This window comes from Procambarus clarkii, chromosome 60, assembly GCF_040958095.1.
Source record: "Procambarus clarkii isolate CNS0578487 chromosome 60, FALCON_Pclarkii_2.0, whole genome shotgun sequence".
Classification (NCBI taxonomy): domain Eukaryota; kingdom Metazoa; phylum Arthropoda; class Malacostraca; order Decapoda; family Cambaridae; genus Procambarus; species Procambarus clarkii.
This window is the reverse complement of record NC_091209.1, coordinates 15,551,215-15,567,409: the sequence shown is the minus strand read 5'-3', so window position 1 is coordinate 15,567,409 and position 16,195 is coordinate 15,551,215. Positions and strand designations below refer to the sequence as shown.

The window sequence follows — 16,195 nt, the reverse complement described above, 5'->3', positions numbered from 1 at the left end:
AACAGGTGTGTAATTGTACCAACGAGGGCCCTATGTACCCCCCAATACACCCGTGTCTCATAACAGGTGTGTAATGGTACCAACGAGGGCCCTATGTACCCCCCAACACACCCGTGTCTCATAAAAGGTGTGTAATTGTACCAACTAGGTCCCTATGTACCCCCCAACACACCCGTGTCTCATAACAGGTGTGTAATGGTACCAACGAGGTCCCTATGTACCCCCAACACACCCGTGTCTCATAACAGGTGTGTAATTGTACCAACTAGGTCCCTATGTACCCCCCAACACACCCGTGTCTCATAACAGGTGTGTAATGGTACCAACGAGGTCCCTATGTACCCCCCAACACACCCGTGTCTCATAACAGGTGTGTAATTGTACCAACCAGGTCCCTATGTGCCCCCAAGACACCCGTGTCTCATAACAGGTGTGTAATTGTACCAACGAGGTCCCTATGTACCCCCCAATACACCCGTGTCTCATGGCAGGTGTGTAATTGTACCAACGAGGGCCCTATGTGCCCCCAACACACCCGTGTCTCATAACAGGTGTGTAATGGTACCAACGAGGGCCCTATGTGCCCCCCAACACACCCGTGTCTCATAACAGGTGTGTAATTGTACCAACGAGGGCCCTAGAGACCTAGTAATTGTTCATCCGTGATTGTATAACTCTGATACCATTTGGAAATTGACAAGGCGATGGAATGTTGACTTCTTGTAGGAGGCATTAGAGACTTACCTCTGACTTGGGGGTGACGTGGATGGTGTGGGTGTAGGCGTGGGCGGCCGTGTAGGCGTGCTTCAGCTCCTCCTCCTCCTCCTCCTGCTTGACGGGCGTGCGGGCGGACAGGTTGACGTCCTCCCGTATGATGACGTTGGTGGCCACGCCCACCTCCCCTACGGGCGTGCCGCAGGTGGAGGCCGCCTCGCTGTGGCCGCTGGTATTCCCCATCACTGTCAGGTTCAGCCCGCTGGTGGAGGGTGTGGGCGTCAGGTGTGGATAGCAGGTTGTGGGCGTGAGGTGCGGGTGTGGGCGTCAGGTGTGGGTGTGAGGTGCGGGTGTGGGTGTGGGCGTGAGGTGCGGGTGTGGGCGTGAGGTGTGGGTGTGGGCGTGAGGTGCGGGTGTGGGTGTGAGGTGTGGGTGTGGTGTGGGCGGCCGGAGTGTATTCACAGGTGGAATATGTAAGCGCGAGGCGTATACATGGGTGTAGAGCATGAATGTGTCGTGTATACATGGGTGTAGAGCATGAATGTGTCGTGTATACATGGGTGTAGACCATGAATGGATCATGTATACATGGGTGTAGCCAAAGAGGAAAACAAAACACAACAAAAACAGATATTTAATACACCGGACCGTGTATGACAGGTGTATGACATGTCCCATACAGCAAGACTCATGAACGAACCAGATCTCCTTGAACATCATAAGTGTTCACATGAACGTGTTCTGAGAGACGTGAACAGGACGAAGAACATGAGAGAAGATCAGGTACACATACAGCCAGGTGTACCACCATTGCCAGGTGTACCAACACACAGCCAGGTGTACCAACACCACAGCCAGGTGTACCAACACACAGCCAGGTGTACCAACACACAGCCAGGTGTACCAACACACAGCCAGGTGTACCAACACCACAGCCAGGTGTACCAACACACAGCCAGGTGTACCAACACACAGCCAGGTGTACCAACACACATCCAGGTGTACCAACACCACAGCCAGGTGTACCAACACACAGCCAGGTGTACCAACACCACAGCCAGGTGTACCAACACACATCCAGGTGTACCAACACCACAGCCAGGTGTACCAACACACAGCCAGGTGTACCAACACCACAGCCAGGTGTACCAACACACAGCCAGGTGTACCAACACACAGCCAGGTGTACCAACACACATCCAGGTGTACCAACACCACAGCCAGGTGTACCAACACACAGCCAGGTGTACCAACACACAGCCAGGTGTACCAACACACATCCAGGTGTACCAACACCACAGCCAGGTGTACCAACACACAGCCAGGTGTACCAACACCACAGCCAGGTGTACCAACACACATCCAGGTGTACCAACACCACAGCCAGGTGTACCAACACACAGCCAGGTGTACCAACACCACAGCCAGGTGTACCAACACACAGCCAGGTGTACCAACACCACAGCCAGGTGTACCAACACACAGCCAGGTGTACCAACACCACAGCCAGGTGTACCAACATACAGCCAGGTGTACCAACACCACAGCCAGGTGTACCAACACACAGCCAGGTGTACAACACCACAGAAGGCAGGAAAGGCAGTAACCTTCCTTAGGAAAAGTGAAAGACATATCAGTAGACTTAACCCAAAAAGCTCAGGAAACTATGAGGAGAAAGCACTGAGCCGCTAGGAGTCTGTAGCATTGGGCTGGGATATGAGGACAAGGAGCTGGGATATGAGGACAAGGAGCTGGGATATGAGGACAAGGAGCTGGGATATGAGGACAAGGAGCTGGGATATGAGGACAAGGAGCTGGGATATGAGGACAAGGAGCTGGGATATAAGGACAAGGAGCTGGGATATGAGGACAAGGAGCTGGGATATAAGGACAAGGAGCTGGGATATGAGGACAAGGAGCTGGGATATGAGGACAAGGAGCTGGGATATGAGGACAAGGAGCTGGGATATGAGGACAAGGAGCTGGGGTATGAGGACAAGGAGTTGGGATATGAGGACAAGGAGCTGGGATATGAGGACAAGGAGCTGGGATATAAGGACAAAGAACTGGGATATAAGGACAAGGAGCAGGGATATGAGGACAAAGAGCTGGGATATGAGGACAAGGAGCTGGGATATGAGAACAAGGAGCTGGGATATGAAGACAAGGAGCTAGAATATAAAGACAAGGAGCTGGGATATGAGGACAAGGAGCTGGGATATGAGGACAAGGAGCTGGGATATGAGGACAAGGAGCTGGGATTGAGGACAAGGAGCTGGGATATGAGGACAAAGAACTGGGATATAAGGACAAGGAGCAGGGATATGAGGACAAAGAACTGGGATATAAGGACAAGGAGCAGGGATATGAGGACAAAGAGCTGGGATATGAGGACAAGGAGCGGGGATATGAGGACAAGGAGCTGGAATATGAAGTATAAGGACAAGGAGCTGGGATATGAGGACAAGGAGCTGGGATATGAGGACAAGGAGCTGGGATATGAGGACAAGGAGCTGGGATATGAGGACAAGGAGCTGGGGTATGAGGACAAGGGGCTAGGATATGAGGACAAGGAGCTGGGATATGAGGACAAGGAGCTGAGATATGAGGAAAGGAGCTGGGATATGAGGACAAGAAGCTGGGATATGAGGACAAGGAGCTGGGATATGAGGACAAGGAGCTGGGATATGAGGACAAGGAGTTGGGATATGAGGACAAGGAGCTGGGATATGAGGACAAGGAGCTGGGATATGAGGACAAGGAGCTGGGATATGAGGACAAGGAGCTGGGATATGAGGACAAGGAGCTGGGATATGAGGACAAGGAGCTGGGATATGAGGACAAGCAGCTGGGATATGAGGACAAGCAGCTGGGATATGAGGACAAGGAGCTGGGATATGAGGACAAGGAGCTGGGATATGAGGACAAGGAGCTGGGATATGAGGACAAGGAGCTGGGATATGAGGACAAAGAGCTGGGATATGAGGACAAGGAGCTGGGATATGAGGTCAAGGAGCTAGGATATGAGGACAAGGAGCTGGGATATGAGGACAAAGAGCTGGGATATGAGGACAAGGAGCTGGGATATGAGGACAAGGAGCTGGGATATGAGGACAAGGAGCTGGGATATGAGGACAAGGAGCTGGGATATGAGGACAAGGAGCTGGGATATGAGGACAAGGAGCTGGAATATGAGGACAAAGAGCTGGGATATGAGGACAAGGAGCTGGGATGAGGACAAGGAGTTGGGATATGAGGACAAGGAGCTGGGATATGAGGACAAGGAGCTGGGATATGAGGACAAGGAGCTGGGATATGAGGACAAGGAGCTGGGATATGAGGACAAAGAGCTGGGATATGAGGACAAGGAGCTGGGATATGAGGACAAGGAGCTGGGATATGAGGACAAGGAGCTGGGATGAGGACAAGGAGTTGGGATATGAGGTCAAGGAGCTGGGATATGAGGACAAGGAGCTGGGATATGAGGACAAGGAGCTGGGATATGAGGACAAGGAGCTGGAATATGAGGACAAGGAGCTGGGATATGAGGACAAGGAGCTGGGATATGAGGACAAGGAGCTGGGATATGAGGACAAGGAGCTGGGATGAGGACAAGGAGTTGGGATATGAGGTCAAGGAGCTGGGATATGAGGACAAGGAGCTGGGATATGAGGACAAGGAGCTGGGATATGAGGACAAGGAGCTGGAATATGAGGACAAGGAGCTGGGATATGAGGACAAGGAGCTGGGATATGAGGACAAGGAGCTGGGATATGAGGACAAGGAGCTGGGATATGAGGACAAGGAGCTGGGATATGAGGACAAGGAGCTGGGATATGAGGACAAGGAGCTGGCATATGAGGACAAGGAGCTGGGATATGAGGACAAGGAGCTGGGATATGAGGATGGGATGAATGATCAGTGCCCAATCACCTACGCCATCGGGGCTCGAACGCCAACCTTGAGAAAGCGTGGCTGGCGCTGCACCAGCCTAGCCAAGTGTACCAGGAAGCCATGCCAAATGCTAGCCACAATAGACCGAGAGAACCTAGATGCGAGAGCTTAGATGATCGAAAGGCGGGGCTTAGGAGCTGACACTCGACCCTGTCAGCACATTTAGGTGAGGCGAGACTGATACAGACAGTTGAGCAACGGAAAGCGTCATAGCCTATAAGCGGCCATCTTGGCTACGGAAGTGACGTACCCGTGACGTCATACAGCCGTGACGTCACACGCGGCTCTATTGACATATTTTGGCGCCAAATGCAAATGTTTATTCCGGGTCAGAAGGGTAAACTTCGCCACACCGGATAATGTCCACATTGTCCACTAATATTGCTGAAATACGTCATATATTTGACGGATTGGTTGAAGCCGTACAACAAATCCAGCTTCACTGTGCTTCAGAACACAGAAAACGAGTTGTATAACAAAAAGGAAAACGGGAAAACAATAACTCGCAAAAAAACCACACGAATTTAGAGGTATTACTAAAGTTACTTTCAAAATTATATATATTTAAAACGTAAAAAAAAAAATATTCACATCAATTCTATTATAAATGCAAATAACAATAATAATCGTATCAATAGAATTTAATTTTCAACGTAAAAAAATAATATTTATCACAATATGTTCATTATTGACTAAATTATTTGCATAATTAGCATTAAATATGTAAATGATTTACGTGATAAAGAAGGTGATAGACTTACCCAGGGTGGTCGTGGGGGGTGGGTTCCCGGGGCTGGGGTTGGTGCCAGGCCTCCCCCGTCATTGTGGAGTGGTGGGGGGGCAGGGGGATGCCGCCCCCTCCATTGTGTTGGGGGGTCGTCGACAGGCCTCTGGGCGACCCCTCCCCCTCCTGGGCGGGGGAGGTGCTGCTTCTGGCCTCACCGCTCATTAGCCAGGTCGTGTGAGAGGTCAGGAGGTCGTGTGAGAGGTCAGGAGGTCGTGTGAGAGGTCAGGAGGTCGTGTGAGAGGTCAGGAGATCGTGTGAGAGGTCAGGAGGTCGCGTGAGAGGTCAGGAGGTCGTGTGAGAGGTCAGGAGGTCGTGTGAGAGGTCAGGAGGTCGTGTGAGAGGTCAGGAGGTCGCGTGAGAGGTCAGGAGGTCGTGTGAGAGGTCAGGAGGTCGTGTGAGAGGTCAGGAGGTCGCGTGAGAGGTCGGAGAGGTCAGGCTTCTTTTCTCGAATGATAGATTTTAATTATTTTTTTGTTAGTTAAATTGTTGTATAGGGCCTCACTGGACAGTGTCCAACAGCTGGTCTTGGTGGGACAGTGTCCAACAGCTGGTCTTGGTGGGGCAGTGTCCAACAGCTGGTCTTAGTGGGACAGTGTCCAACAGCTGGTCTTGGTGGGGGACAGTGTCCAACAGCTGGTCTTAGTGGGACAGTGTCCAACAGCTGGGCTTGGTGGGGGACAGTGTCCAACAGCTGGTCTTAGTGGGACAGTGTCCAACAGCTGGGCTTGGTGGGGGGACAGTGTCTAACAGCTGGTCTTGGTGGTAGGACAGTGTCCAACAGCTGGTCTTAGTGGGGACAGTGTCCAACAGGTATTTCTATGGAAAGATCTTCGTATAAGTTAAAATTTCTAGCCTACAGCTTTCTTGCCCTTAATATGTAACTATCAAATTTTAAATTTTAATTAGTATCCCATAAATACACATTTCTCAGATTTATAAAATAGTTCAAAAGATTCTGAGATTTCTAATTAGAATGTATTTATGCTACGCTTTTGTTCTTTTGGCGTTTAAAACCAATTTTTGTTCAAATGTTTGTTGGATTTTTAAATACCAATTAAATAGTTTGACGGAAAATTGAATGAAGTAATAGGGAGCGTTTTATTAAGGGTTCTAATGGTTTCCTTTGATGTGTATGGCGAGGGGGGGGAGGGGAGATGTTTGTGATGTTAATTCAAACGAAAATTACAAAAACATTCGTTCATAGTATGGGAATAGCTCTTGGGTTTTGGCCACACTTGCAGTGTAAATTCTGAGTCTGATTTAGGATTCGGGAAGATTTGTGAAGACACTTTAGGATTTTTGTTTATAGATTTCACCGTTTAGGAAAATTATGCTGGATTTTCTGATTCTTATTAATGTCTGTCTATCGAGATTTCGTTTCTGTCTTGTTTTTCTCTCTTTTTCTCTTTGGCGTCTCTTCGTTATCTCTCTGTCTCTCTCTTTCTCTCTTTCTCTCTTAGCTGTCGTCCACTTTACCGGCACACCTGTAAGACAGGTGTAGGAATGAGCTATATATCTCCCCGTTTATAGGATTAAAGATGGAACAATAGCCTAGTCAATCCATGCCAAACCTAGTCAAGCCTAGTCAAGCCATGCCAAACCTAGTCAAGCCATGCCAAGCCTAGTCAAGCCTAGCCAGATCCACAACAACATCTTTACTGACCAACCAACACGTATATACCTTAGTCCTGAACATAGTCCGGGACTAAAGTATACTAAAGTATACTCTCGGTGTATACTAAGTATACACCGAGAAGCGGGCGACACCTCTGTGTATATACACTGAAGATGGCAGTACATCGCCTAGACGCTGTGATACGTGGGGCACGTATACTGGGAGATGGTATAACATACATGCTGGGTATGATACGGGGTGTATATGAGTGTATGGCACTGTGTATGTCAAGCTGTGTTTGACTCTTATATTATTCTCTGTAGCAGAGTGGCATGAGGCACTCTTGTTAGTGTGGCACTGTGTATGTGGTGGTGTTAGTATGGCACTGTATGTGGTGGTGTTAGTGTGGCACTGTATGTGGTGGTGTTAGTGTGGCACTGTATGTGGTGGTGTTAGTGTGGCACTGTGTATGTGGTGGTGTTAGTGTGGCACTGTGTATGTGGTGGTGTTAGTGTGGCACTGTGTATGTGGTGGTGTTAGTGTGGCACTGTGTATGTGGTGGTGTTAGTGTGGCACTGTGTATGTGGTGGTGTTAGTGTGGCACTGTATGTGGTGGTGTTAGTGTGGCACTGTATGTGGTGGTGTTAGTGTGGCACTGTGTATGTGGTGGTGTTAGTGTGGCACTGTATGTGGTGGTGTTAGTGTGGCACTGTGTATGTGGTGGTGTTAGTGTGGCACTGTATGTGGTGGTGTTAGTGTGGCACTGTGTATGTGGTGGTGTTAGTGTGGCACTGTATGTGGTGGTGTTAGTGTGGCACTGTGTATGTGGTGGTGTTAGTGTGGCACTGTATGTGGTGGTGTTAGTGTGGCACTGTGTATGTGGTGGTGTTAGTGTGGCACTGTGTATGTGGTGGTGTTAGTGTGGCACTGTATGTGGTGGTGTTAGTGTGGCACTGTATCTGGTGGCGTTAGTGTGGCACTGTATGTGGTGGTGTTAGTGTGGCACTGTATGTGGTGGTGTTAGTGTGGCACTGTATGTGGTGGTGTTAGTGTGGCACTGTATGTGGTGGTGTTAGTGTGGCACTGTATGTGGTGGTGTTAGTGTGGCACTGTGTATGTGGTGGTGTTAGTGTGGTACTGTGTATGTGGCGTTGTTAGTGTGGCACTGTGTATGTGGCGTTGTTAGTGTGGCACTGTGTATGTGGTGGTGTTAGTGTGGCACTGTATGTGGTGGTGTTAGTGTGGCACTGTATGTGGTGGTGTTAGTGTGGCACTGTATGTGGTGGTGTTAGTGTGGCACTGTGTATGTGGCGTTGTTAGTGTGGCACTGTGTATGTGGTGGTGTTATTGTATTTAATGTCTCTGTATAATAGACACTAATTTATTTATTTTTTAAACACTACGAGTGGCACTGTAGGGAATCAATGGGTGGCACTGTAGGGAATCAATGGGTGGCACTGTACGGGAATCAATGGGTGGCACTGTAGGGAATCAATGGGTGGCACTGTACGGGAATCAATGGGTGGCACTGTAGGGAATCAATGGGTGGCACTGTACGGGAATCAATGGGTGGCACTGTAGGGAATCAATGGGTGGCACTGTACGGGAATCAATGGGTGGCACTGTACGGGAATCAATGGGTGGCACTGTAGGGAACCAATGGGTGGCACTGTACGGGAATCAATGGGTGGCACTGTACGGGAACCAATGGGTGGCACTGTACGGGAATCAATGGGTGGCACTGTACGGGAATCAATGGGTGGCACTGTACGGGAATCAATGGGTGGCACTGTACGGGAACCAATGGGTGGCACTGTACGGGAATCAATGGGTGGCACTGTACGGGAATCAATGGGTGGCACTGTACGGGAACCAATGGGTGGCACTGTACGGGAATCAATGGGTGGCACTGTACGGGAATCAATGGGTGGCACTGTACGGGAATCAATGGGTGGCACTGTACGGGAATCAATGGGTGGCACTGTACGGGAACCAATGGGTGGCACTAGGGAATCAATGGGTGGCACTGTACGGGAATCAATGGGTGGCACTGTACGGGAATCAATGGGTGGCACTGTACGGGAATCAATGGGTGGCACTGTAGGGAACCAATGGGTGGCACTGTACGGGAATCAATGGGTGGCACTGTACGGGAATCAATGGGTGGCACTGATTTTGAGACATTTCGAGTGACAGTTTATGGGAATTAAGCACTGTAAGTGTTTAATTTCATTTCATTTATTTATTTATTATGCGCCCGGCACCGAGTGTGACACTATTAGACGAAGCTTGAGTGCCACCGAGTGCCACTGTGCCACCGTGAGTCTTGAGTGTGGCACTGTGCCACCGTGAATCTTGAGTCTGGCACTGTGCCACCGTGAATCTTGAGTCTGGCACTGTGCCACCGTGAATCTTGAGTCTGGCACTGTGCCACCGTGAATCTTGAGTCTGGCACTGTGCCACCGTGAATCTTGAGTCTGGCACTGTGCCACCGTGAATCTTGAGTCTGGCACTGTGCCACCGTGAATCTTGAGTCTGGCACTGTGCCACCGTGAATCTTGAGTCTGGCACTGTGCCACCGTGAATCTTGAGTCTGGCACTGTGCCACCGTGAATCTTGAGTCTGGCACTGTGCCACCGTGAATCTTGAGTCTGGCACTGTGCCACCGTGAATCTTGAGTCTGGCACTGTGCCACCGTGAATAAGCTCAAGCGTGACACTCTGAGTTTGACGACTGTGAACGACACACTAAACGCGAGTGTGTGTGAAAGTGTGATTAGATATAATTGCGCGTGTTGCACACTGTGGCACTCAGCGAGACACTCTAATTGATCATCCACTGTAAATTATAGTTTATGCAATTTTCATGGTTACCGATACACTGAGGGATGATGATGATGATGGCACTGTGTATCAGCGTCAGTATGGCACTGTAGCAGCGTCAGTATGGCACTGTGTAGCAGCGTCAGTATGGCACTGTGTAGCAGCGTCAGTATGGCACTGTGTAGCAGCGTCAGTATGGCACTGTGTAGCAGCGTCAGTATGGCACTGTGTAGCAGCGTCAGTATGGCACTGTAGCAGCGTCAGTATGGCACTGTGTAGCAGCGTCAGTATGGCACTGTGTAGCAGCGTCAGTATGGCACTGTGTAGCAGCGTCAGTATGGCACTGTGTAGCAGCGTCAGTATGGCACTGTGTAGCAGCGTCAGTATGGCACTGTGAGTGTGGCATTGAGGCAGACGACCACTTGTTGCTGGCGGCGGCGTAGGACGCGGGCCAGCGTGCCAGAGCGTGGCACTCTCCATGGCTCCGCTGGAAGATGCCACTTTCCAGTCACGTCTGTTTTAGAGGCCCGAATAGTTTGATCATTCCAGGGAGCTTTGGCCCAATGCGATAGTTGGATGAGATAAGATTTTGGTGTATGCTCTCGCAAAGATATGACCGATAGCGGATCTGTCTAGCCGGGGCTGAGGGAACAATCATTATATACTCTCTGAGATAAAATGATAAAACACTAATCTTTCCAGTACAATCTTTCCCGGGGATAATCAGCGGATTCCAGTACGTCCCTGGAACCTGGAATAGTGAGGGATGGTTCCCCAAGTGTCAAGGGGAAGGCTATAGCTAATGTTACCGGAATTCACAAGGCCATTGTTCCAGGCAATGTGCCACTAACGCCACCATCACTGGAAACTGGAAGATATTGAATGTGTGTAGACAAAGAGATCCCAATTCGGACTTACCAGTAAGCGCTGCTGAGGGCCTGGAGTACCGACCTCAACTAAACCACGTCCCTCCTGCTACCTAGGAGAGGTGGGGGGGGGGGAGGGGGGGAGAGGCAGGTGAGTGGCACAGGGGGTCACCTGAGCCGCCTTCCTCGCTAGCTTTCCTCCCCCACGCTGCTGGACGCTGGGCTCCGGAAGGAAGTATGTGTTTGACGGCGGCCAGGAAGGTCGTGTGTGTGGGATATAACGACCCCGGCAGGTAGTAGGCAGGTGGCAGGCTTCCAGTGGTGTGTGAAGGTGGCAGGGGTGGGCCGCAGGGTAGTGCCACCCCCCACCCCCCCCCCCCACCCCCATCCCCGCCATTACCAACAAGCAGGAGAGCCACACACACACACACACACACGAACCCTCCAGCCAATCACAACTGTTATCGCCTGTGATGTCGTTGGGAGGTGTCCTTTAGAGCTTACACTCCCCTACTCTCACCGCCAAATAATGACCTTTATATTTGTACGACCACAAATTTCAATTTCTCCACCGCTCGGAACAAGAACGTTACGCGGCCATCAATGTGCCGTCGATAAGTGCCATAATCAGGTGCCTGGGCCCGGCCAGGTGAGCCTCGCCGCCCCTGCCGGGAGTGCGACCAGGCAAGGCGGTGACTACATCAAGGGGCGAGCAAACATGGCTGCCACCTTATCGTGCCCCGATATCACTTATCGGAAAGCTTATCAGCCCTCATGCGTACCATTTGATTTAGATTATTTTATAAATCTTAATCTAGGATAGAGGGTGGGAAGATGGAGGTGAGCGAAAACTTGTAGCGACACCCGATGGTTTTGGCTGCTGATAACCTGGATTGTAACCGCTCTCTAGCGTCTCTCTGTTGACTCAGCTCTACAGTTCACTCTGTCGAATTACCTTTAATAAACTGGCAATTATACCGTTAGGTACAAATCACGGCATTGCCAACATCCGCGCTTGTTAACGGAGAAAGTTTCTGCGGATGTGGATCTCTGCTGTTTGCTAGCCGACGCCTGCAGTTTGGCGCCAAAACTCGCGGCTCGTCACGTGTCATATCCGCCATCTTGCTCCGCTACGCGGACCTTGATCTAATTTACGAACTGGATGAATACCCCCATTTTAAAAGCCTTTCAACTACTTTAATTTGCTTTCAGTACAATGCCGGGACCATACAGTTAAATAGCAATATCAGTAATGGAGGTAAATAAGTCAGTGACCCCCTAGCAGCTCCAGACACTCCATGCTCCCTGGACTGTATCTGTCAGTGTTGTAGGTCCGCCAGGCTTCGGACGCCCCCCTGTACCCATCCCTCCAACCTGATCTGGTATGGGGAATTTCCTGTGTTAAAATAACCCCATGTCACCTACATGTGTACTTCAGTAATATGTAACTAAGCTCCTGTAGCATGTTTCTTCTCCTAATTGGCCAGCCCCATCCTGCGGGTGGTGGACCCCAGCCCCATCCTGCGGGTGGTGGACCCCAGCCCCATCCTGCGGGTGGTGGACCCCAGCCCCATCCTGCGGGTGGTGGACCCCAGCCCCATCCTGCGGGTGGTGGACCCCAGCCCCATCCTGAGGGTGGTGGACCCCAGCCCCATCCTGCGGGTGGTGGACCCCAGCCCCATCCTGCGAGTGGTGGACCCCAGCCCCATCCTGCTGGTGGTGGACCCCAGCCCCATCCTGCGGGTGGTGGACCCCAGCCCCATCCTGCGGGTGGTGGACCCCAGCCCCATCCTGAGGGTGGTGGACCCCAGCCCCATCCTGCGGGTGGTGGACCCCAGTCCCCATCCTGAGGGTGGTGGACCCCAGCCCCATCCTGAGGGGTGGTAGCGGAAAGTCTACAATCACACAATGATCTCAGAGATATTTATATCCTTTGAGATCACTGTGAGGTTCGAACCAGGATCCACGAAGTACAAGGCTCACTGGTGACCACCAGTCTCAGCCGTAGTGTAGCTTGGTAGTTGGCGGAACTAGCGTAGTTCAGCTGTTAACAATCGTACTGTTCACTCGGTAGGACTTGTGTTTTGAAACGTGTTAATTACCCGTGTTTTGAGACGTGTTAATTACCTGTGTTTTGAGACGTGTTAATTACCCGTGTTTTGAGACGTGTTAATTACCTGTGTTTTGAGGCGTATGAGTTTTGAGACGTGTTAATTACCCGTGTTTTGAGACGTGTTAATTACCTGTGTTTTGAGGCGTATGAGTTTTGAGACGTGTTAATTACCCGTGTTTTGAGACGTGTTAATTACCTGTGTTTTGAGGCGTATGAGTTTTGAGACGTGTTAATTACCCGTGTTTTGAGACGTGTTAATTACCTGTGTTTTGAGGCGTATGAGTTTTGAGACGTGTTAATTACCCGTGTTTTGAGACGCATGAGTTTTGAGACGTTTTAATTACCTGTGGTTTGAGACGTGTTAATTACCTGTGTTTTGAGAAGTATGAGTTTTGAGACGTGTTAATTACCTGTGTTTTGAGACGTGTTAATTACCTGTGTTTTGAGACGTTTTAATTACCTGTGTTTTGAGACGTGTTAATTACCTGTGTTTTGAGAAGTATGAGTTTTGAGACGTGTTAATTACCTGTGTTTTGAGAAGTATGAGTACTTGTGTTTTGACATGTGAAGTACTTGTGAGAATATCAGTTGACGAGGGATTTTTTGTTTATATAAGACTCGATAAGGTTCACACGATGTGAGAAAAACTCGATGGTGATTGGCCGTTGCAAAATAAGAACGAAGAGCAGAAGCCAATCAGGACTGACGTACCATGTCACCAAGCCTATACGTCACGCCATTCCTACATAAGAGCCTTACCAGAGCATCATAACAGATCAAACAGTTCCTGCTTCGAGTTTTTCATTTACGCCAAGAAGCCTCGCATGTTGTTCATGGTGTCGAACTGTTTATATATTCTGTATATATACTGTATATATGACAGTGTCAGACCACGGAGGAAAATTGAAACAGGAATTTCCTTAAGTACTTTCGTATATTAATACATCTTCAGAAGGAGTGATCCTTCTGAAGATGTATTAATATACGAAAGTACTTAAGGAAATTCCTGTTTCAATTTTCCTCCGTGGTCTGACGCTGTCATATATACAGTGGTGGTGGTGGGAGACATCAAACCCAGGACCGGCCACCAGAGACAGACGTCTCGAAGACAGAGATACAGATACAGAGAACCAGATAAGGTGAGAGACAGAGACAGATAAACACCGAGGGGGGGGGAAGAGACAGACAAATCCAAGTATCCTTCCTAGTGCGTATTTGCTATTTCATTGTGCCTGCAGAATTGAGCTACTAGCTCTTGGACCCCGACTTTCTAACCTTTCTATTATGTTCCTCTCTTGTGTCTTCTACATATGTATTTATTTTCCAACACATACATATACATACATACATACACAGCCCAAGAAAACAGCCCGTAGTAGGTGTCTAACTCTCAGGTACCTATTTACTGCTTGGTGAACAGATGCATGAGGTGAATCTCCTGCCATTTGCTTCCGCCCAGTCCTAAGGGCCGGGAATCGAACCCGGGCCGTTAGGACTACGACCCCCGAGCGCTGTTTATTCAGCCGCGAGGCCTTGTGTGTGTGTGTGTGTGTGTGTGTGTGTGTGTGTGTGTGTGTGTGTGTGTGTGTGTGTGTGTGTGTGTGTGTGTGTGTACTCACTTAGTTGTGCTTGCAGGGGGTTGAGCTCTGGCTCTTTGGTCCCGCCTCTCAACCATCAATCAACAGGTGTGTGTGTGTGTGTGTGTGTGTGTGTGTGTGTGTCATAACAAAAGTCAACAACAACTCCCTAAAGACAAAGTAATCATGAAAAGTACAAAACATAAAACAAGTAAAAACAAATAACTCTTTACCTGTGTGACGTCGACGTTTGTGCGTTCTCTCTACTTGTTCCTTGTTTCTCCGTTCGTCGTATATTCTCATCTCTTTATGGTCATCCTAATTCTTCATCTTCCATCTGCTGTTATCATCGTCTTTGTCCACTTCCTCTTTCTTCTTTGGTTCAGGTTCCCCCCCCCCTCCCGTCTCTTTCCCTGGACCTGCTTTCATCTTTCTGTCTATTTTCTCCCTCCTTCCGTTCCGTCCGTCCGTCATCTTGCGCCTTGTTCCTCTCCTTCTGTTGACAGAAAATAAAAAAAAGAAGTCATCATCTATTTTTTGGCTCAGTTATCCATACCCGTTTCCTCCTGTTTCTTTGTTACCTTGTTGCCTTTTCCTGTTTTCTATGGAAAGCTTTTTTTCTCCTTTTTCGTAAAATTCGTTATTTTCAACTTGCAATCGGGAATTCCGGGTTCGAATCCCGGGCGGGAGAGAGATATGGTTCGACGCGTTTCCTATCACCTAATGCCCCTGTCCACCTAGCAGTAAATAGGTACCCAGAAGTCAACTTGTTGAGGGGGTTGCATCCTGGGGCGGGTCCCCTTCACTCAAACTCATATAAATATATATATATATATATATATATATATATATATATATATATATATATATATATTATATATATATATATATATATATATATATATATATATTATTAAATATGACCGAAAAAGTAAGATTAATAATTCTAACACGAATTTTCTCAATCTTTCGTACATTACGCTTCACTGTTGGAGGTAAATCAAAAATCACTTCTCCAAAATTCATTTTTATTTCTAGTCTGACGCAACACGGGCGCGTTTCGTAAAACTTATTACATTTTCAAAGACTTCACAAATACACAAATGAAAATGTAATAAGTTTTACGAAACGCGCCCGTGTCGCGTCAGACTAGAAATAAAAATGAATTTTGGAGAAGTGATTTTTGATTTACCTCCAACAGTGAAGCGTAATGTACGAAAGATTGAGAAAATTCGTGTTAGAATTATTAATCTTACTTTTTCGGTCATATTTAATAATATATGTCTACAGGAAAGACTGCTACCAAAATATACTAATATATATATATATATATATATATATATATATATATATATATATATATATATATATATATTAAACCGTAGTGTGGAGTTTACAGTATACCCTGTTAGCAGTATGTACACTACAAAGAGTACACACTGTTTACAAACTAGTATGTACCCAGGTCTTTTACGAATCTAAACTTGGATAGTTTATAACTATTGTTTCAAGAACTACTTTGTGTTAATATATCTCCTTGTTTATATCGCCTGGTAAAGACTTGGAGATCAATGTTTAGAACGTCAGTCTATATGCTAAATGATGAGCGTTTGATTTATAAGTCATTAACGCAATTTGCATCAAATTAACTTATCCAGTACTTCATTAAACAAACCTTAAGGAATAATAATGCACTGAAGAGAATAATTCATAATACTCCTGGGACAACCACTGGAAGGAAAGCCTT

General features: G+C 48.3%; 3 protein-coding genes across 12 annotated transcripts in view; 2 read left to right on the top strand and 1 right to left on the bottom strand.

Annotated features, from left to right (window-relative positions):
• The window catches only part of LOC123766787 (TBC1 domain family member 2B), a 425,460-nt gene that overhangs the window by 246,500 nt on the left and 162,765 nt on the right, over window positions 1–16,195 (top strand). The window lies entirely within an intron of this gene.
• The window catches only part of LOC123751104 (CDAN1-interacting nuclease 1), a 201,766-nt gene that overhangs the window by 57,030 nt on the left and 128,541 nt on the right, over window positions 1–16,195 (top strand). The window lies entirely within an intron of this gene.
• The window catches only part of LOC123766789 (GATA-binding factor 5-A), a 62,562-nt gene that overhangs the window by 41,887 nt on the left and 4,480 nt on the right, over window positions 1–16,195 (bottom strand). For 4 of the 9 annotated variants that reach the window (XM_069307569.1, XM_045756167.2, XM_069307565.1 and 1 more), the window contains 3 exons: window positions 14,682–14,944; window positions 5,430–6,939; window positions 745–976 (listed from right to left, as the gene is read on the bottom strand). In XM_069307569.1, the coding sequence (XP_069163670.1) occupies window positions 745–976; window positions 5,430–5,617 (420 nt within the window). In that variant the 5' untranslated portion in view covers window positions 5,618–6,939; window positions 14,682–14,944. Of the gene's footprint in view, window positions 1–744; window positions 977–5,429; window positions 6,940–9,943; window positions 10,696–10,810; window positions 11,097–14,681; window positions 14,945–16,195 lie in introns of those variants that run through there. The other 5 variants (XM_069307566.1, XM_069307567.1, XM_069307568.1 and 2 more) reach the window with 5 other exon arrangements.